We start from the raw sequence: 21957 nt of genomic DNA on the forward strand, positions 1-21957 counted from the left end.
TGACCAAAAAAAGTGGAAAGCTAGTTCACTAAAGCCAGAGAGACCTGCTTTGTTTCATTAAATCAACTGTGAAGATTAAGAGTTGGTTGACAACTTTTAAAAATTAGAAATCAATTTAAAGTTATACCTTGAGAATTCTCTAGCATCTTGTGTGAACAGACCATTTGTGATGAGTCAGAAACTGGTGACTGCCTTTATAGATCATCGAGGTCCTTGCTTCTCCTTTCCTGACATCTCCACTGTGGTGGCTTATCTTTTGCCACTTATTTTCTTCATTCACTCTCTCCTTCTTTCTCAGTATTTATTGACCTCCCATTACATGTTGGAAACTGTCTAATCATTGGGAATGACAACAAAAATAAAAGAAGATGGACTAACGGCTCCCCGAAATCAGTCAGGATTGTGGGAGCACAGTGTTCTGAAAAAGGACCCTTTTGGGAGTGAGCCAAATGATAGAGTAGGACTGAGAGGGTGAGGGAAGGTGAAGACCAAGTGAACCTTCAGTAAGATAGAGGTTTTTCCAGCAATCAAGGCACGGAGGACATTCTAGAGACAGGAAATACCACACGAAAAGGCACACGGGTGAGAAAAAGTTCAAGGAAAGATGGGGCTTGTGTGATTGGAGCCTGGGCCTTGTGGAAAAGAGGCAAGAGCTATAGAGGTAAGTAGAAGCCAGATCCAGAAGGGGCTTCCATCCTTGCAATTTCTCCATCATTCTGTGGATAGTGAACCAGGCAGCTCTGTTATTTATGTTGCTATTCATTAAGTTTAGCAGGATAGATTATAGCAGGGTTTATAACTATGGCTAAGGCAGCTACCATCTTCCGCCATGACCCATACATTTTCTAGTTGGCTTTCACTTCTTGAGTATTTTAACCCTGTAAGGGTTATGACAACCTTTGGGTCTCTTTAGTAAACAGTTTCCATTATTTGGTATGCTAGGCTCCTGGCCCGGTGACACTCTGAGCACCTTCTCAGAGTGATCCAGGCACACTGAGGCCATTGGCACAAATGTGAGGAGACTACTTGGATAAGTTGAACAAGTTCAACAAAAAGTCTGCAATCTTTGAAGAAGACAATGTATAAAAATTGAAGCTTTAGGGACACCCAGGTGGCTCAGTCAGTTAAGTATCCAACCATTGATTTCGGCTCAAGTCATGATCCTAGCATTGTAGGATAAGCCCCAAGTCAGGCTTGGTACTGAGTGTGAAGCCTGCTTAAGATTCTCTCTCTCTCTCTCTCTCTCTCTCAATCTCTCTCTCTCTGGCCCATCCCCCCAACCCCGGACTCAAATTTAAAAAAAATTGAGGCTTTACTAAGGAGAAAATTAAAATCCATGGTTTACTAAAACAAGTATGCTTTGAATTTATGTACTCAACAAGAACTCCTTCCTCTTGCATGAGAAAATAAACTTTCTATTGCTCTCACTCACAGACCTCCTAATTGTTTATCATACAGAATTATCTACAGTCAATTTAGATGAAGCAGCAAAGAAAATTTAAAGATTGATTTGTTAGTGAATGTCATATAGTAAATCTCTACCAAATGTACTAAATTTATGAGGAAATTAGAGCTCACTGGTTGAAGTTATTTTCTCAAATGTCATATACCAACCATATCTAAATTTTTTTCTTCAGGTCCAATTAGCAGAATTTCTAGATAATTTACAAGAAAAGTCCCTGAGGATTGAAGCCTTTGTTAGTGAGATAGAATCTTTTTTTAATACCATTGAGGTAAGTTACCATAACCCTTTTACTTTGACCTGGTTTGTTCATGTCATTATAAAGAAAGAATTCTGAGCCAGAACAATCTGAATTAGGGATTGTGTATGCATATGTGGTTTGCCATTGTTGGTTTTGTTCCATTAAAAGTGAAGGTCCTCAAAGTCTTCCATCTGTGTGTAATCAGTGAAACTACTTCCTTTCCAAGGATAAACGACTTGTCCTTAAAAACATGTACACATTTATTAGGTGCTTACAATGACAGGGCAAATGCTTTGCATGCTTTATCCAATGTAATCCTTACAATAACCATATGAAACAGGTGTTATTAATTTGTTTCCATTTTCTATGTAAGGAACTGAAACTTAGAGTTAAGTATATTACCCAAGGTCATAGTACGTTCATAGTAGGTTGAGAGTCAAAATTTAAATTCAGATCTGAGTTCTTAACTTGCTCCACTATCCTGTCTTTCATTGGCTAGCTCTGCAGAAATGCTTGATGTCCAATGCCCAGGACAAATGGGTGTCTCTCATAGTACCACTATCTGGATGAATTTATGCCCTCCTAGCTGTTGGCCCCTGTTCCCTCCTCAGTGGAGGCAGGGGTGGGGGGCTATCTCCATCCATATGCAGAAATGGCCCAGATATCCTCACTTGTCAATCAGACGTGGCAGAGGGCTGCTGCAGAAGGCTGGTGCCCACGTTTCCTATCATGAGGGCAACTCTCACCCTAGTTTGCTTGAGAAGGGTCTCCTTAACTCCCGTTTTAGATCAGTTAACACTGATCTAAACAGTTAACACGCTAATTATTTCGAATGCCCCCACCAAGTATCCATTTTAGACGATAAATTATATGATCACCTTATCACTAGCCCCGTAGTGAGAACCACTATATCCAGTGGGTATCTGGATTTGCCAGATGGGCAATAAACTTTCTCTTACTGTGGTGGAAGCTGTCCCCCTCCCTGGAGAGCACTTGTGAATGTAGTGCCCTGTCCAGTATCTTGCTTCTCCCTTCCTCACACAAGGATTTTCATGGAATGGTGAAAATGGCACTAAACGAAGGTCAGGGATCTTCATTCATTCACTGTGCCGCCATCTTCAAGTTTTATCCTGTGGAAATGCAAGTAGGCAAGCCTTCCACACAAATATCTGTTTGTTTGTTTGTTTGTTTGTTTGTTTCGTTAACTAAATCCTTCTGGATAATAATCTTACAGTGAATTTTATTGCAAAGCTAACCGTGGCCAAGAGGCTTGATGTGTTGAAAACATAGACTGTGCCCATAATCTAAAATTCTCTTATGAAGACACCAGAGCTCAGTTCTTTAAAAGACTGGTGTTTCTCCTAAAAGAAAAGAAGCAAGACGTGCACTTTGTGATTCATTAAAAAGTGGGTTTTTTTGTTTGTTTGTTTTATTTGTTTTTTAGGAAAACTGTAGTAAAAATGAGAAAAAGCTAGAAGAACAGAATGAGGAGATGATGAAGAAAGTTTTAGCACAGTATGATGAGAAAGCCCAGAGCTTTGAGGAAGTGAAGAAAAAGAAGATGGAGTTCTTACATGACCAGATGGTCCACTTTCTGCAGAGCATGGACACGGCCAAGGACACCCTGGAGAGCATCGTGAGAGAAGCAGAGGAGCTCGACGAGACTGTTTTCCTGACTGTAAGCACCAATTAAAACAGGCCTAGACACCCTCCACCTGCTCTATGCATCCAAGTCTAGTTTTTAGAATTCATCTTTCAATATTCCCCAAGATCACTTGTATCATTTATATTTCTCTGTGGGGTTTATGTAATTCTGACATTTAAAGATTATTAGGTATGCCTGATGCTTATGGAAAAGGCCCAGAAAATCCTGAAAGTCTTAACATCCAAATCCAGCTGAAGGATACATGAAAGTCAGGTCACAGCATCAACCATTCACTCTGTCACATGGATTGGTCACCTTCTAAGAGTGAAGGAAAACAGCCTGAAAGCCTTACTCATGCTATGCCTTCCCTTTGGGTGCCAGCCTGATCTCCCAGTGCCTGGCATCCTCATGCTGGCCCCTGGGCCTGTCCTCTCCACTCCTACTCCCTAATCTGAAGTGACATCTCCTAGGGACCATTCCCTCTGAGCCTCACCCAGTGGCTGAGAGTAACATGTCAGTACACTTGCAGCATGCAAAAGGACGACATAATGTGATACCTCTTTCAGGTAACACATCAGTGTTTTTACAAGGGTCCTCCTGGGGACCAGATTCCTTAATTCAAGTATCTTATGGACCGAGATTCCCCTGGGTGATTCTCAAGTTGCACCACAGAGGCAGCTCTTTGCTCTCCTAATTCCCTAGAACATTCAGTAAGTTCCTGGTTCTCCATGGAACCAGGATTGACCAGGAGTAGTGTTTTCCTGGAGGATGGTCTCACACCTAATTGTCATATTGGAGGAAAGCACCATCTTATGAAGAGTTGGGACCTCCCTTTCAAAGTTCCCCAGTCCTCCCAGCTCTCAATTGAAGTCTGGAGATAGAACAAGGAAAAATGGGATAATGTTAAGCTTTTGATATGGAGATACTTCCAGGTAGGACTAATTTGAGTAGGTTAGACATGGCCTCCTCAAAGGAGAATGAAAATCCTTCAGTTGCTTTATGTTTAAGGCAAAGCTTTAATCTTTTAAAATTAGGCACCTCTTGTGAAATGTAACATTAATAAAGTTCTTTGTGTTCCCTAAGAACCTTACCTTTGTTTGATAAAAATATTTTCTCTCTACAACAAATTGGAAAAAAGAAAGCATTTTTTTCTGCTTATGAAAGTAATACATATCCATTTTTAAAAATTTGGAAAATACAGAAAAGCACAGAGAAGGTATCACCCAAAGATAACTATTGATTGCGTTTTAGGTATATATCCCACATTGAACAAATAGAAGTCCTTTTTCTTGCTTTGGAGAATTCTATTCTGGAAGCTAAGCCATTTGTTAATGAGTAGAGAGGAGCAGCATAAGAATTCGTTGCTGGCCTTGCTTATCATAGAGAGTAGAGCAGAACTGGAAATTAAGCCCCCTCCATCCCTGCCCAGATCCCCCTACCCCTTCTGACCCTCATTTCCTTGCTGCTGGGGGTTATAGCCCCCAAAAGAAAGAGACGGAGGGAAGATAAAAAGCTAAAAAATAATGCCTTTAGAACACGCATAATCTTAAGGCTCTAGGTTGGTTTTACACTTTGTTGTTAATTAGTTTCTCTCTCTCTCTTTTTCTCTCTCCCTCTTTCTTATTACCTCGTAAGTCATTTGAGGAAATCAATGAAAGGTATATAAAACATGGCACAATGTAGTGGCGACTGAGAATAGCATGACTGTATGCTTTATTTTTAATATTTTGATGCTTTCTAGAAAATGAGCTGCCAATTAAAAAATACATACATTGACTGAGCTACTGAATTTTCACTTTTAGACACTGTGCTTTTAAAAGCTAAATGACAGCTTTGAAAGAATATTGCATGTGCTTTAGTTAAATAACAATTATAACGTAGATTTTTAACTGCTTCCTTGAGATGTATTCTGTATTTTCAGCCTAATCTGGACCATCTTTCTTGTCATTGCATATAGAACATTTTGTAGATACTTAGACTTACTGGTTAAATATGAGCATTTGAAAGAATCATTCATTTTTGCTTTGAGTAATTTTGACTTCTGCAATCTTAATGGAATGTTCTCTCAGTTTCTCTTCAAACGATAGGCATGCATGTATCTTCTCTTTCTTCTCAGCTAATCTAAGTGAATCTTCCTCTTTTGATTGTGTTTTGTCTTTGTTGCTGCTGTTAACACTCAATCTAAGGGATTTTTGTCATTATTTTAAAAGGCAAAACACTCAACGAGAAACTAGGAAATGTCTATAAAAACACGTACCATCAGATCTGTGTTTATCTTTTGGAGCATCTGATGTTGAACTGCTCATACTGATCTGACACATTTTCCCTTTTGCCACAAAGCAAGACCTGAGGACTTTCCTACTAGTTGAGCCTAATGTTCTTATTATTTCTATCCCTTTAATGTACATTTTTTAAAATTGCAAATTTGGTTCAGTTTACTTCAATGGCAAATTGCAAAAGAGCATAAAGCAAAATAAAAAAAAAATTGCATTTGTGTTATATTAAAACATAGAAACCTGATTTTTTTTTAGATAATGAAAACCGCACAGATGATTCCTGCTTACCTTTAAAAACAATCTATGCAACAGAATATTGCTAATACGTTTTAAGAAAATAACTTGTATGTTAGTACTGGCGTTATTCAATAAGGGTTTTTATTACAATGGCTCTGCCATAAATCAAATTACCCAGGGAGCTTTAAAAAGTGCTGACGCTTGAATTGTGCCTCTTGTGATTCTGATTTAATTGGGTTGGGATATGACCTGGGCATTTTTAAAGCTTCTGAGGTGATTCTAATGGGCAGACAGGGTTGAGAACTTCTGGCTTATAACAATCCATCCTCCAGTGCAGTGGTGCCATAAACATGTTATGCCTGAATTACCTGTGAGGTTTGTTAAAGGAAAGCACCTGGAGTCCCACCCCAGGTCCACTGCAGGAGAAGCCAGGGTGGGATGATGGGTCTGCATGGTTACCAGTCCTCACACAGGAGTCTCAGGCACACCAGGTAGGTCTGGAAACTCATACCCAGACCTTATTTCCAGTTCTCTTTATTTTTAAAAAAGTATACATTTCTCTAAGTATTACTGAATTTTGTCTAAAAGTATATGGATTTTTATATTACAGTGCCATTTCATATACACTGGACAGTGTAGATGCATTATTTGCTTACTGATATTTCATCTACTCCCTGAACATGCTGATTGGCATGAAAATTTGGTGAATACAAAATAGCAAACACTTTGACCTTCAAAAATGCTATAGTACATTTTTATTTTTCTTAATGTTAGGATGTTAACTTGCTAATATGAATTGGCATCCATTGAATTCTAAATACCAGTTCTTTGGTTTTGTGCTTGAACTTGTTCATCTGTGTGTCCTTTTAATTAATTTTTATTTCATTGTCCAATTGACAATGGATTAATCTTTGCTACAGCCGCATGCCACCTAAAGGAGAATACACGTGGGTAACTGTTATTTTTCTTGAAGAAAAAAGACAACAAAACTTGGGATTTGGTGAAGAAACACGAGCAACTAATGAAAGCCCTTTTAGACACACACAGGGGTGTGTGGACATGCGCACACACCGGCAAGCGGTAACGCTTGATTATTTCACCAGAAAGAAGACTCTCAGGTCCTCAAGACAACTTCTGCCTCAAAGCCTCAGTATTATTGGTGTTCTTTGCCATAATAACTGTTTATTATCTGGTTGTATTTTTTTTTAACTTGTTGTTTCTTCTCCCTGCCTTCATATGATATCTCTAAAGGCAGTGCTTGTATATTAAATTATTTTTCTCAACACTGAAAACACTTAAATTAAGGAACACTGTCGAGCATATTTAGACTCAATATTTGCATATTTTGAAAAACACATTTGCTTAGAAAATGCTGGTCTGTTAAGAAGATGCATTTACTTTTTCTCTCTCCGGTTCGCTTGTTTGTGTTACAATAATGAAAAAGAAGGAGAGGCCCAACCATTGTAGGACCTGCCCTTAAAAAGATGCTTGCTCATTCTTTCATATACAGATGTTAAAATTGAACAGGGAAGTGTGTCAGGGAAAACTCAAACATTTCATTTGTGGTATCTACACCCAGAACTTTTGCATTACAGAAATTCTCCCACGTAGTCAGTTACATGCCTGGATTAGGCTCGGTGAACGTGCTAGTCAGCACTATTCCTTAATTCAGAATCCGTCATCTCCACCCTCTGCCTCCCCAAAGCCTTCTTTTAGGCCCGTGGTGTCTTCCCTCACCCAGAGCATTGTGGGCATCTCCCAACCCACTTCACTAATGCCTCTGGTCTGCGTAGTTGCTCTGGTCCTTTCTTAGACTCATTCAGGGATATTCTTCTAAACTTCCCTTGTGAAAACACTCCTGTGGTTCTCTTTGCCTTGTGAGATAAAATGGAAACTCTTGGTAGATATGAAAGTCTTTTCACAGTCAAGCCACAAACCACCTTTCCATTTGTTCTCTGTCTTCAGTTTCCTGGTTCCCAAGGTAGCCCCTGGGTCCCTCTGGCTCCTCAGACGTGCTGCACCTTTCACAGCTCTCAGCCTTTATTCAAGCTGTTCTTCTGTCTGCAACACCCTTCCTTCCTTTCCTGCCTCAGAAACTCCTATTCATTCTTTGAGACTCAGCCCAAATTTCACCTCCTCTTTGAAGCCCCTCCTGGAACCATCTCTCCTAAAATCAGATGATAGTGTATTTTATTATTTTATTATTCCTAGCACTAGTAAGCATAGTGGGCACTCTTTAAATATTTCAGTTATATTTTATGATCTTTTCCCCTCACACTGATTAAAACATTTACCAGACCTGAGATCCTGATATTCTCACCCAAATGAAAGTATCCTCTATTCATTCCAAATTTATTTGTTAAAAGCTTATTGTGTGCCAAGTAACACAGTACGGTATGGTGGTGAACAAAACAAAGTCCTTTCCTGCATGTAGATTATATTCTGGTGAAATAGAAGGACAAAAACAAATAGGTTGTGATAAGTTTGAGGAGGTAAAAGTCAACAGAGTAAAGGATATTAGGGACAGGTTGTGCTGTGTGAGTAGTGTACTCTCTGAAGAGCTGACCTTTGAACAGAGATGTAGTGAAGAAGGAGCCATATAATATCTAGGAGAAGAAAAGTCCAACAGCAAGTGTAAAGGCTCAGAAGTGGATCTGTGCTACCCAAACCAAAAAGTCCACGATAGTGAAGCCAATGGAGTTCCTCGAACCTGGCTTAATTGCTGGTATATATTTCTAGTCTCCTTTGAGCGAGATGCACAGAGGAGAGCTCCTAATGAAATTTAGGGCCCCTCGTGCTAAAGTGGAACGCTTTTGCAGTCTCTCCTTCCCCCTTTTCCTCTCTTCGGAATCAACCTGTTTTATTTTTGGTTGTTTTGGTTTTTTTTTAAAGCCCAGGTTGTACCTGAAGACAAATGCTAAGAGTTAGCATCCCCGCTAAGAGGGTCTTGAGTATATAAAAGCTGTTGACTTATAAACTGTGGTTTGTTTAGTCCTTTAAGGATTTATAGGGGCACCTGGGTGGCTCAGTTGGTTAAGCGTCTGACTTCGGCTCAGGTCATGATCTCACAGTTGGTGAATTCAAGCCCCGCGTCTGGCTGTGTGCTGACAGCTCAGAGCCTGGAGCCTGCTTCAGATTCTGTGTCTCCCTGTCTCTCCCTGCCCCTCCCCCACTCGTGTGTGCACTCTCTCTCTCTCAAAATAATAAATATTAAAAAAATTTTTCTAAAGAATTTATAGACTTTATCCTCCTTCACTGTTGTATCCCCAGTACCAGAACAGTGCCTGCCACATAGTAGGTGAACATAATTTTTGAAAAACTAAATAACTAGAAGCATAATAGTCAGAGTTGAGAAAAGCAAGGGCATCACAGAGTATGTCAATTTCCAGAAGGGCTGTCCATCTTTATATCCTTCTGGAAATAATCATTAGAATATAGTAATAGGACTATTATATTAGGACTATCTGTTAGGACTAACTATTATAATAGGACTCTCTATTAGGACTATCTATTAGGACTAAACTTATAGATGCAAAATTGAGACTGTATAACTTGATGGAATCTATCTGGTTTGGGAATATAGGTATGCAATTTCTAATATTAACCAGTTACAACCAAAGAATCCTAAGAATAAATAGATTTTAGACATATATTTTCTAGACTTTGAAACAGTTTAACTCCTTTTTGGATACAATGCCTCAAAAAAAAAAAAAAAAAAACCACCCACCACCACCACCACCAACTTTATTTTAAACAATTATTTTCATTTTGTATGTTAGTAATTTCTTGACTTATGTAGAAATGTTTTTCCTCCTATGGTAGGTTGCTGTCTGCAATGGAGAACACAGCTTCTTTAGAGAAAATGCCTGCTGCATTTTCATTGTTTGAACATTATGATGACAGCTCAGCAAGAAGTGACCAGATGTTAAAACAAGTGGCTGGTAGGAATTTTAATATATTAGTTACCTTGTTGAAATCTGGCAGTTTTTCCTTGTTTTTTTTTTTCTTTTGTAAAGGTTTTTTTTTTTATAAATACAGTTGAAAATGTTATATTAGTTTCAGGTGTACAACAATGATTCAAAAATTCTGCATATTACTTGCAATGTGCACCCAGGTAAGTGTATTACCATCCATCACCACACAACGTTATTACAATGTTATTGACTATGTTCCCTGTGCTGTACTTTTCATCTCTGTGACTTATTTATTTCATAAGTAGAAGTCTGTACCTCTTAATCTCCTTTACATATTTCACTCATCCCCCAAATCCCCTCCCTTCTGGCAACCACCAGTTTGTTCTCTCTGTATTTCTGTTTCTGTTTCTGTTTTTGTTTGTTTACTCATTCTGTTTTTTAGATTCCACACATAAATGAAATCATATGGTATTTGTCTTTCTCTGTTTGACTTACTTCACTTCACTTAATACTTTTTAGGTTCATCCATGTTGTTGCAAATGGAAAGATTCTGTTCTTTTTTTATGGATGAGTAATACTCCATTATATGTATATCACATTCCATATATATCACATCCCCTTTATCCATTCATCTGTCAACGGACCTTTAAATTGCTTCTATCTTGGCTATTGTAAATAATGCTGCAATAAACATAGGGGTGCATGTATCTTTTCATATTACCGTTTGTGTTTTCTTTGGGTAAATACTCAACAGTAGAATTCCTGCATCATATGGTATTTCTGTTTGTAATTTTTTGAGGAATCTCCATACTGTTTTCCACAGTGGCTGAGCCCACTTACATTTCTACCAACAGTGCACACCAATATCCACAATCTCCACATCCTTGCCAAGACTTGTTTTTTCTTGTCTTTTTGATTCTAGCCATTCTTACCAGTATAAGATGATATCTCATTGTGGTTTTGATTTGCATTTCCTGATGATGAGTGATGTTCAGCATCTTTTCATGTACCTGTTGGCCATCTGTATGTCTTCTTTGGAAGACTATCTATTCAAGTCCTCTGCCCATTTTTTAATTGAATTATTGGTGTTTTTTTGATGTTGAATTGTGTAAGTTCTTTATATGTTTTGAATATTAACCCCTTAGATATATCATTTGAACATATCTTCTCCCATTCAGCAGGTTTCCTTTTAGTTTTGTTGATTATTTCCTTCACTGTGCAAAAGCTTTTCATTTTGGTATAATCTGAATAGTTTATATTTGCTTTATAGTTTTTGTATGTAAAGAAATATAACTGGAAAAAACCTCTTAGTTGTAAAAATTTACAGCTAGATTCTGAATCAAAGCATAAGACTAGCGTACCATTACAGTTATAATCTGCATTTCCATTTGAACCTTTGTGACTGTCTTAGAATATCAAGGGATAGGGAGAAGGAGTGATGGAACCAAGGTCTCATCTTTTTTTTTTTTTTTTTCTCTTTGTAAAACAAGACTTCTCTCTCTGTCTTCTAGAGATTATTTGCTTCACTCCAGCAGTTAGGTATAGAAGGAAAAATAAATCAAATATTTTCATATGTGTTGAACAGATTTTTCCTTATGAGTGGTTTTTCTCTCTTCAACTGAGCCCCTGCCCCCTTTTTTTCATACTAAACAGATTAGTTAGAGAACTACCAGCTCAGCATCATGCTCTGTGGCCAGGAGCCTCCTACTCAGCTGTCAGAAGCATCCTGCTGGCTCTTTAAAAATATTTTTTAATGTGCTATTTTAACAAACAAGACAATGAAACTTATTTAGATTTCCCAAAGCTGCTGTGTTTCAGTGAAGTTACCAAGTTTCACTTACTATAAAATGTACTCACCTATCTTCCTTAAAAGATGCTATATTCCTTCTAGACCACCTTAAAGACAGCTGATGTTTTTAAACTGACAATTAATTTACATTCCTGTAGGAACAATTTTAGTTTAGTAACTAGTAAAAGGCTTTTTCTGTGTCTTTTAGAAAGACCCAAAAAACCCACCAACCTTATATAAAGTGCAAAATTCGATCATTTATCCTAATAGATTTTATCCATAAATGTGTCAAACAAAAGGGTGTTTTTTGGTCATGTCTTTAAGAGGCATTGAAATAGAGCAGTGAACTATTGGTGGGAATGTAAACTGGTATAGTCACTCTGAAAAACAGTATGGAAGTTCCTCAAAAAATTAAAAATAGAGCTACCTTATGACCCAGCAATTACACTACTAGGTATTTATCCAAAGGATACAAAAATGCTGATTTGAAGGGGCACACGCACCCCAATGTTTATAGCAGCACTATCAACAATAGCCAAATTATGGAAAGAGCCCAACTGTCCATTGACTGATGAACGGATAAAGAAGATGCAGTATATATAAAAAAAGGAATATTACTTAGCAATGAAAAAGAATGAAATCTTGCCATTTGCAACAACCTGGATGGAGCTGGAGTATATCATGCTAAGCGAAATAAGTCAGTAAGAGAAAGACAAATCTCATATGATTTAACTCATACGTGGAACTTAAGAAATAAAACAGGTGAACATAGGGGAAGGGAAGGAAAAATAAGATAAAAACAGAGAGGAAGGCAAACCACAAGAATCTCTTAAATACAGAGAACAAACTTAGGGTTGCTGGTGGGGAGGTGGGTGGGGCGATGGGCTAAATGGGTGATGGGCATTAAGGAAGGCACTTGTTGGGATGAGCACTGGGTGTTATGTGTAAGTTATGAATCACTAAATTCTACACCTTAAACCATTACTACTAGGGTAGGTAGTAGGGTATGTTAACTAACTTGGATTTAAATTAAAAAAAACCCCAGCAATTAGAGCGGTGATTGGAAAGTAAGAAATTCTGATTAATGAAGTAGATTGTTTGCTTTTAAGGGATTCATTAAATGTTGTTTTTCATGTAGAAGCATTCTTTTGAATATCTGATAGGCAATGACAGGACATCTCATGTATTTTAGAGGCCACAGGGTTAAATTGTCACAAAGTGTTAATGATTTATTCGGAAATAGGGCACATGGCAGTCCCAGCAGTTCTGAGCTGTTTATAGGGAGACTGATTTCTGAGAGGAAAATGCCATGCATGGTGTGTCTGTTTCATAGAACTGGAGCCCAGGGTGTTGACTTGCTGCTAAATAGTTTTTGCTCATTTGTGACCAGTGATGCCTCTCAGATGTAAAATCTTTGCCTGGTACCTGAAAAGTTAATCCGATCATACCCTAAACCAATCAGAAATCCTAAGGAAAGGATGTGACTTTTCTACTGGGAAATGGAACAGTCCCTAACACTCATTCCACACTTACATGATGCCATGTAAGTGTACCAGGGAGACTGTTAAGCATATCCTAGCATCCAATCTCACAACAACCCTAGGAGATAGGTTTTGTTCTTATTCCCATTTGACAGGTGAAGACACAGAGGGAACAGAAAAATGTCTCTCATATTGCCCTAGATACACAGCTACTTGAGGGTAGGGGGTGTGTGTGGTGGGGAGCACTTAGGCTTCAAGGTCTTCATACTTGAACCACTCCTCCACACCAGAGAGGTGAAGCACACTGCTGTAGCAGGAAGGGTAACCAGAGATTAGTGACATCCAAGGCTTCCTTGACTTTGGCTCCTGCGGACTTTTTTTTATTATTATTTGTGGTAAAATACACATAACATAAAATTTACCATCTTAACCACTTTGAAGTGTACATCCACATCCTGTGTAACTATCTCCATTATCCGTCTCCCAGGTTCTTTTCATCTTGTAAAACTGAAACTCTGTACCTACTGAACAACACCTCCCCATTCCCCCAGCTCCCCAGCCTCTGGCAACCACCACCCCACTCCCTGTCTCTATGAGGTTAACTACTCTACATCCCATGTATAAGTGGAATCATACAGTATTTGTCTTTTTGTGATTCACTTATTTAGCATCATGTCGTTAAGGTTCATCCATGTGTCAGAATGTCCTTCCTTTTCAAGGCTGAATAATATTGTATTGCATTGTATTGTATTGTATTGCGTTGTACGTGTTGTATTGTATCATATTGTATTGTATTGTGTTGTATGTTTATATCGCATTTTGCTTATCCATTCACCTATTGATGTCCACTTGGGTTGCTTCCAATTTTTGGCTGTTGTGAATAATGCTGCTCTCCTGGGAAGAACTAGATGGAATGGGAATCTGTATCTGGCCACACAGGTCCTGAAGTCTAAGTTGATCTGATGCTTAACTTCCTGAGTGTGACAGCTCTTTATGGGCCCACTCCATCAGGAGGAGGGAATCCATGGGGTGATTTCTCTGCCCAATTCCTTAGCCTCCAATAAAGAAGCCTTAAAATCTCATTTTGTATTTTTTTTTTTTTTTGGCATTACTCCTGTGCAAGTTTATTCCTACAGAAGTGTAAACAAAGTTGCTGACATATGAAATCTCAGTCTCTGATATTCTGCCACATGGGAATTGTAAATCCAGCCATAATCATTTGATTATATCTATGGAATATTCTTATTCTCTTTTTTAGAGTACTTTGAAAAGTAAAAGTATTTCCTGTTTTTGAAAAAGAATGTTTTAACTGTAATAATTTGGGGGGAAGGAACACATGAGGTCCAAAACCATTCCTAGCCCACACTCTTTGTTTAATTCTCTACAACTACTTCTTCCTTAAAATTTGGTGATTTGGGGGGAGTAAATATCACTTTTTAAGTTTGTTATGCTACCTGAGAGAGACGTTTTTGTAAACATGTTGCCATTTTTATTTATTATTTTTTAATTATTTTTTAAATGTTTTATTTATTTTTTATAGAGAGAGAGAGCATGAGTTGGGGAGGGGCAGAGAGAGAGAGAGAGAGAGACAGACAGAATCGAAACAGGCTCCAGGCTCTGAGCTGTCAGCACAGCTGACTCGAGCACAGGGACTCGAGCTCACAAACCTGAACCGAAGTCGGACCCTTAACCGACTGAGCCACCCAGGCACCCCCATGTTGCCATTTTTAAAAGCAGATATAGCTCAATGTAAAATTCATAGGAAAGAAGAAAGGGAGATTTTCATTGTTTATGCCTCAAGGAGTTCTCCTACACTGTTTCAAAGGCAATTGACAATAGTTGAAGAATTCTGCCTGGCTTTTCAGTAAACCCAGGTAACATGAAAATTTACTGAACTCCATTTATCCGGATGAACTCCTTTAGAATGTGACACTGATTTCCTGCTGGGAAGACAAACAGGAAAGTCAAAGACAGTGTATGGGTCTCTGAACCATTATCATTTGTTGGGGAGGTGCTCTGCCCGGCAGGCTTCTGAGTTTATTAACAATGGCTGCTCAGCCTGAGTTTACTCAGCATGTCTTACCTCTGTAGACCCTCTGTGATATACCAGATGATGTATCCCCGGTTCAACTCGCATCTTCACGGGCTTCCTGCCTTCTTCCCTCCATTGTCTGTGCTGCTGCCAAGGCCTTTTTGCCTTTTGAAAATTTAGCACTGCTGATATGTGAGAGAATCTGCTAAGCACTTAATGTATATATGCTGGTTACAACTAACCTGGGAGGAAATGTTATTATTATTATTGTTGTTTTCCCGTTTTAAAGATGGGGAAACTGACACTAAGATAACACAGCTAGTAAGTGAGGGATCTGGCATTTAACATCAGGCTCTACTTTGAAGCCCATGAACTTGACTACCCATTTATCCTGCTTCTAATTTTTCATAATTCTGTACTTCCTCAGCTCTTTATGTCTTTATTGAATCTTCGATTTGCCTCTTTTTGTTCCATCCCTTAGACCATTTATTTTTTTTCTTGTTTTTACCTTCTTGTTGAACTAACCTTTGTTTTCTTTTCCTTCAGTGTTGACTTTTAATAAAGTAATCTCATAAGACTTGGCCCATAGTATTTCAGTAAGCTTATCTCTCAGGAAATGTTGACTGGAAAAAATAACCACAGAAACAAATTTAGAAGCATAACATCTTTTCAACTATAGGAATAACCTTTTCCTCTAATTTGTAAAATATGTTCAATGCTTTTGTATCTCAAAATTTTGGAAGACAATTGCATTGGAGCTTGATTTATGGTGTTGTATACACTGTTAATGTTCAATATGCATAATGTTAACTTTTTAAATCTCTGTGAAAACCCTTGAGAATATTGTCTGAATTTAAAATTCAGAATAACAGAGTTATATCAGATATCTAAACCTTATCTTTGAATCAGTTAATGGTGTACCTTTTCTCCTATGTAATTTTAATATTTTGTTTAATATTTTAAAAAATATGTAGGTAGAGTCACATTGGAAAGAGAAAATGGAATATAATTTCAGAAAGTGTATTTTGATATTCATACAAGTCTTTTCTCTGTTTTGATCATGTAGCAACTAAATCTCAAAAGGGTTTTATTTATCTCTTTTGTGAACATAGGCTCTATGTAGAAGGATACAACATTGGTTAGGTAGCAGAGCAACTCAAGTTTTTGTTTTGAATGAAAACCATATCATTTGATGCATCCTGTAACCTGTATACATTTATTACTCTGAATATAGGACCACAGAGGAGTATTTTCAAGTGATCATATTTTGGGGTCTATTTTTATTTCTACGTGGATATAAGCACACATATACAAATGGATAAAAAACATTTTGGAGGGATATGCCCTCAAATGTCACAGTGGTTGTCTCCAGTGAGAGTCTTTGGGGTGGGGGGTGTTAGAATGAGAGAGCCCTTCCACTTTTACTCCACATACTTCTATATTGTTTGAATTTTTTTCAACAGGCCTAAGTGACTTTTGTAAAAGGAAAAAAAAATCAATAAATAAAAACAGCATTAGTGATAATAAATCTTGCTTATATTGCAGTTCCACAACCTCCTAGATTAGAACCTCAGGAACCCAATTCTGCCACTAGCACAACAATTGCAGTTTATTGGAGCATGAACAAGGAAGACGTCATTGACTCATTCCAGGTTTACTGCATGGAGGAACCACAAGATGACCAAGAAGTGAACGGTAGGATCTCTAACACAGATACAGATGTGTGTGTACGTTTCTGCATCTTTATGTGAAGTACTTACAGATATCCGTATTAAGGCTCATTCCACAAAGCATTTGTGGCTACATATAGAAACAACAATAAGCCAACAACCATATAAGTAAACACAAGACCTATAAGCAAATATTGGAAGTCAGAATCAAGAAAAAGAAAATGCATAGGTATCATAATGGTCAACATGAATATTGTAATTGAGATTCAAATTTGGCTTTGAGTTCGCGGGGTAACAGGAGCAACTAAGATATTCTCATCTTCGGAAAGGAAGTAACATACCAGCCTTTCAGGGAGAACAAGTCCCTTTCAGTGCTTGAATCTAAAAGAAAGTATAACACGTACCATTTTGCAGGGGAGAAATGAGCCATATATAGGACAGTGTCCTCCATAATAATTGTAGCACAAATGTAGGATTAGATGTCATGGTTGGCAGTTTCTCAAATCCATCTTGATAAAAGCTGCAAACAAACCATAAAGGTTAGAGTTCACAATTCTTGAGGCATGGGCTTTGAAAAATGTGCTTTGCTCATGTTCCCGATTAATATGCAGAGAGAAGTGAAAGTGCTTAGTAGGGTGAATGTATGATACATCTTTAGAGCCTCTGTAAATATCTCTCTGTTCAGTAGGACTTCTTTTTTCTTTCATTTTTTTTTTTTTTTTTTTTTTTGAGAGAGAGAGAGAAAGTGTGAGCAGGGGAGGGGCAGAGAGAGAGGGAGACACAGAATCTGAAGCAGGCTCCCAGCTCTGAGCTGTCAGCACAGGGCATGACACGGGGCTCAAACTCAGGAACCATGAGATCATGACCCGAGCCGAAGTTGGGCTCTTAACCGACTGAGCCATCCAGGCACCTCTGTTCAGTAGGAGTTCTAATAAGACCTGGAAACCAGACACTTTGAGGTTGTACTTCCTGATGAATCAGAGCTGGGTGTGCTGACATTCTATATTGCTTGTTGAAGACAGACCCACATTTTTTGGAAAACAGAGGAGCACACGACAGGATGGACATGTTATTCCAAAACTCAGGAGCCCAATTTGTAATGAGGAATGAATTTTATTATATTTCACTGTTACCAAGATTTAAGTTTTTTGAGATATCATGTGATACATATTTAAATTAGAAAAAAGTTAAAAAAAATTTACAAAGGCAACCATAGACATAGTGTGAAGTTGGCTAAGTTTGTCAGTTAAGGACTCTTTATTTTACTGGTGACCTATGACCACATACAACATGAGATAAGTGTTATCCCCATTTGCAAATAAGAAAACTGATGTGAGGTTCAGTAATTTTCCGAAGGCCACACAACTTATACATGACAGGGGTAGGACTCAAGCACAAACCTTTCAGACTCCAAAGCTTATGTTTTTGTCTGCTTGTCTCTGGGTTTGTCTTGTTATACCACACTTCCTCTTCCTCTGTATCTAGCTGCATACGTCATGGACCTTCGTGACTCTCCAAGACTCCTCTTAACAATGATTTATTGATTGCCTGAAGTGCTTTTTTTTCTTAGTACTTCACCTCCCCATCTGCCCCAGCCCCCAAACACTTACCTGTCCTGTGTCTCATCTATTCACTGCCTTGAAATCTGCAGATGCCCGTTAGCTAATCTGGTGATCTATACTGTGATGCCATGCTCTGTGTAGGGTCTCCAGCAATGTGTGTTATGTGTGTTGTTAAAAGAAGTACTGGGGCAACGGAACTCAGCCCAAGAGGATGATTCCACTGAGAACTGTAGCCACAGTTTCTAGGATGTGGGGGAAATGTTTTTCACTGTATAAGTCCTTCTAAGATTCTTTAAACCAAACTTTCTGTCCAGAAAGAAGAGCTCATTGGGACAGAAAGATGCAATTAAATAAATGGAGTTGAAGAGTTCCTAAATTTCCTTTAAAAGTAAATGATCTGGACTTCTTAACTGGGGGAGTTTTGAAGATGTGATTTTCAAGAGTAATCAGGGAGGATAACTAAAATTATCAGGGCTAATTCAAACAAGAAAATAATTCTTTTTAAATTTTTTGTTAACGTTTATTTATTTTTGAGACAGAGAGAGACAGAGCATGAATGGGGGAGGGTCAGAGAGAGAGGGAGACACAGCATGTGAAACAGGCTCCGGGCTGTGAGCAGTCAGCACAGAGCCCGACGCGGGGCTCGAACTCACGGACCGCGAGATCGTGACCTGAGCCGAAGCCGGACGCTCAACCGACTGAGCCACCCAGGCGCCCTGAAAATAATTCTTTTTAAAGGAGAAAACATTTCAGTAAGAATAATCAGATTGGCCCAAAGGGGGCAGGTGTTCGTAATGGTATCGAGTAATGATACTACTAAAATATTGAGAGTAAAGTGACTTAGAAATTTTAGGAAATGTCTTAATTGACCAAATTACTTTTTAGAATAGTTTGTGACCTATCAAAGTTATTTAAGTATTTCTGTAAGTTGTGGAACTCTCTAGTTGGAATGATTCTGGAATTCATGAAGAGGAACCAGGATTTGAAACTTTGAAAATTATACTGAATACTAAAATTGTTGACTAATTTGGGAAGTTGCTTTATAACATCATAAATTTGGAAAACATGGGGTTGTCCTTATTTTATTACATGCTCTCCTGAAATATTGGCATTGCTTCTTAAGAATTTTTTGAGAATGTATTACTGAGATTTAAGCTAACATAAACTATGCAATTTTAGTATTTGCTATTGAACTACATTACTTTAATTGTGGCAGATGAAGTTCATATCTTACTAATATCCTATTATTTTCTGTAAGTGTTCACATGTAATACGGCATCATTCTAAATGTCTCTTTTTAGCATGCTCTTGTTTTCTTAGGTATTTGAAAATACTAGCTATCACCTAATGATATCTGTAAGTTTATCAGTTTGAATTTTCCACTGAAAATAGTAGACCAATTCTTCTAGTAGCTAATTTCCAATTAACTTTAGAAGACACCCTAAAGTTTATAATTGTGTTTTGTGCTAGACTTGGTGGAAGAATACAGATTGACAGTGAAAGAAAGCTACTGCATTTTTGAAGATCTGGAACCTGGCCGTTGCTATCAAGTGTGGGTAATGGCTGTGAACTTCACTGGATGTAGTCTGCCGAGCGAAAGGGCAGTTTTTAGAACAGGTAAAGAAATGTTAAGGGGGTGTCGGGAGGCAATTTTCAATTCTTCATAGATTACTAAGATCAACCTATAAGCATTTATTAAGCACCTATCGTGTGCTAGGTGTTGTGCAGTGGTGAGTACCCAATGATGAGTAAAACTGGGCTCCTGTTCTCAAGAAGCTTGCTGTCAAGTGTGAGAGATAAAACAAAACAAAATATCATAAAAATTGTGGTAAGGGTCATGATCTATTTATGTACAAGTTATTGTGAAAACACTCCAGAGGAGTACTCAAGAGAGCCTGGGACAGGGGCAGGTTTAGGAATGGCTCCTTAGAATTGATGCCTAAATGGAACCCTTTGAAGGATCAGTTAAAGGAGTATATTCCATTTACAGAAAACATATGAGCAGAGGCATCAAGGTAAGAAAAAGTATGGAGTGTGCAGGGCACTACAAGAAGTTTAGAATTATTTCTTTGACTTAAAAACGAGGAGAGGAAAGATGTGAGGTGACAAAGGCTAGTGTATGGGGGCCATGTTTGCTAAGGTAAGATTGGGCTTCATCGTATGGGTACTAGGAGCCCCAAAAGGTTTTTCAGCAATGATATTCAACGGGGAATGCATCCCATGATGGAATCTTTTCACTGAAGGCTGCCGTGGGTGTGGCATAAGCCAGGTTTGCATCACCTTTAAGATCATTCTAACTACTTGAGGGCGAGAAATGACTCACTCCCACCATTTTATTCTTTCTTCTTGCCTCCTAAAATAAGTATTTATTGAGTACCTACTGAAGGCAAGATTATGGCTAACTTGTGTGAAGGGAGACAGACAAGAATCTGTATTGTAATTTGCTTGTAGATGTATAAAAAAACTGTTGAGATTTATAGGAAGCTAATATTAGAGGCTCTCTGGGGATGGGTGAAAACTGTACAGTTTGGAAGGCAGAGGTGGGAGGGGGACTTTTCATTATATACATTATCTTTTGGGCTTTCAACCAAGAATGTATTTTTTAATCAAAAATTAAAATGAAACCATGCCCAAGCACTCTTCCCAGGGTACGAGGGAAGCAGAGCTGATGTTGATTGTTCCATGATTGCTTTGGTTCTCTCTCGCAGCACCCTCCACCCCTGTAATCCGCGCCGAGGACTGTACTGTGTGTTGGAACACAGCCACCATCCGATGGCGGCCTGCCAACCTGGAGGCCACTGAGACCTACACTCTGGAGTACTGCAGACAGCACTCTCCCGAGGGTGAGGGCCTGAGGTAAGGATCTTTTCCACAGGGAGAGCCCAGGGTGCCTGGAACTCAGCTCAAGGTCCTAACCTAACTGAGCTTCTGCCTAGAGAGGGAGAAGAGCTTCCTAACATCCCGCTGAGCTCATTAAGCTGTTGACTTGATTTGCAACTCCATCACTATATTCGTCAATGAACTCCAAGTTTGTAATAAAACACATGCTGCAATGTAGAATAATAACTCCCTTGTAAGAAAAATGTATGCAAATTTTAATAAGATAGAACATTCTTTGAGGTATATTTAACTTGAGTCGTTAGACAGGATTTATGCATATTTCATACATTTTTTAGTAGTTATATCAGAATAGATACACCTAACTCAGGAAACTAATAGTGAGCTTATATATAATGTAAATCTGTGTCTCCATGATGTATTGGTAATATAAAGGAGCTAATTATATATATGTATATATACATATGTGTATATATGTGTATATATATAATATGTATATGTATACATATGTATATGTGTGTGTGTGTGTATATTATATATATTACATATATATAATTACAGAGACATACCTGCCTCTCCAAGAGCAAGAAGGATCTAAAGAGATTTTTCCAGGAAAAAAAGAAATGGGAAGCTCTCTCACTAAACTTATAAAGCTTTAAATTTGTTAATAAAGGGGTATGCATCCTGGGGGCATTTGGTAAATGTTAATTTATTTACTGAGGTGGTGATTTCCTAGACTCCCATCCATGGCAATAGAGCAAGTTCACATTCCATGATGTGTATTCAGATCTTTATTATTAATGCTCATAT

At 38.2% G+C, this 21957-nt stretch overlaps 1 protein-coding gene across 1 annotated transcript in view; it reads left to right on the forward strand.

The window, feature by feature from the left end:
- Window positions 1-21957, forward strand: part of CMYA5 (cardiomyopathy associated 5) — an 89999-nt gene that overhangs the window by 45228 nt on the left and 22814 nt on the right. The window contains exons 3-9 of the mRNA XM_042989189.1: window positions 1638-1733; window positions 3148-3381; window positions 4984-5006; window positions 9684-9802; window positions 16623-16772; window positions 19780-19926; window positions 21018-21165. Of these exons, the coding sequence (XP_042845123.1) occupies window positions 1638-1733; window positions 3148-3381; window positions 4984-5006; window positions 9684-9802; window positions 16623-16772; window positions 19780-19926; window positions 21018-21165 (917 nt within the window). The remainder of the gene's footprint in view (window positions 1-1637; window positions 1734-3147; window positions 3382-4983; window positions 5007-9683; window positions 9803-16622; window positions 16773-19779; window positions 19927-21017; window positions 21166-21957) is intronic.

This window comes from Panthera tigris, chromosome A1 (genome assembly GCF_018350195.1).
Source record: "Panthera tigris isolate Pti1 chromosome A1, P.tigris_Pti1_mat1.1, whole genome shotgun sequence".
Classification (NCBI taxonomy): Eukaryota; Metazoa; Chordata; class Mammalia; order Carnivora; family Felidae; genus Panthera; species Panthera tigris.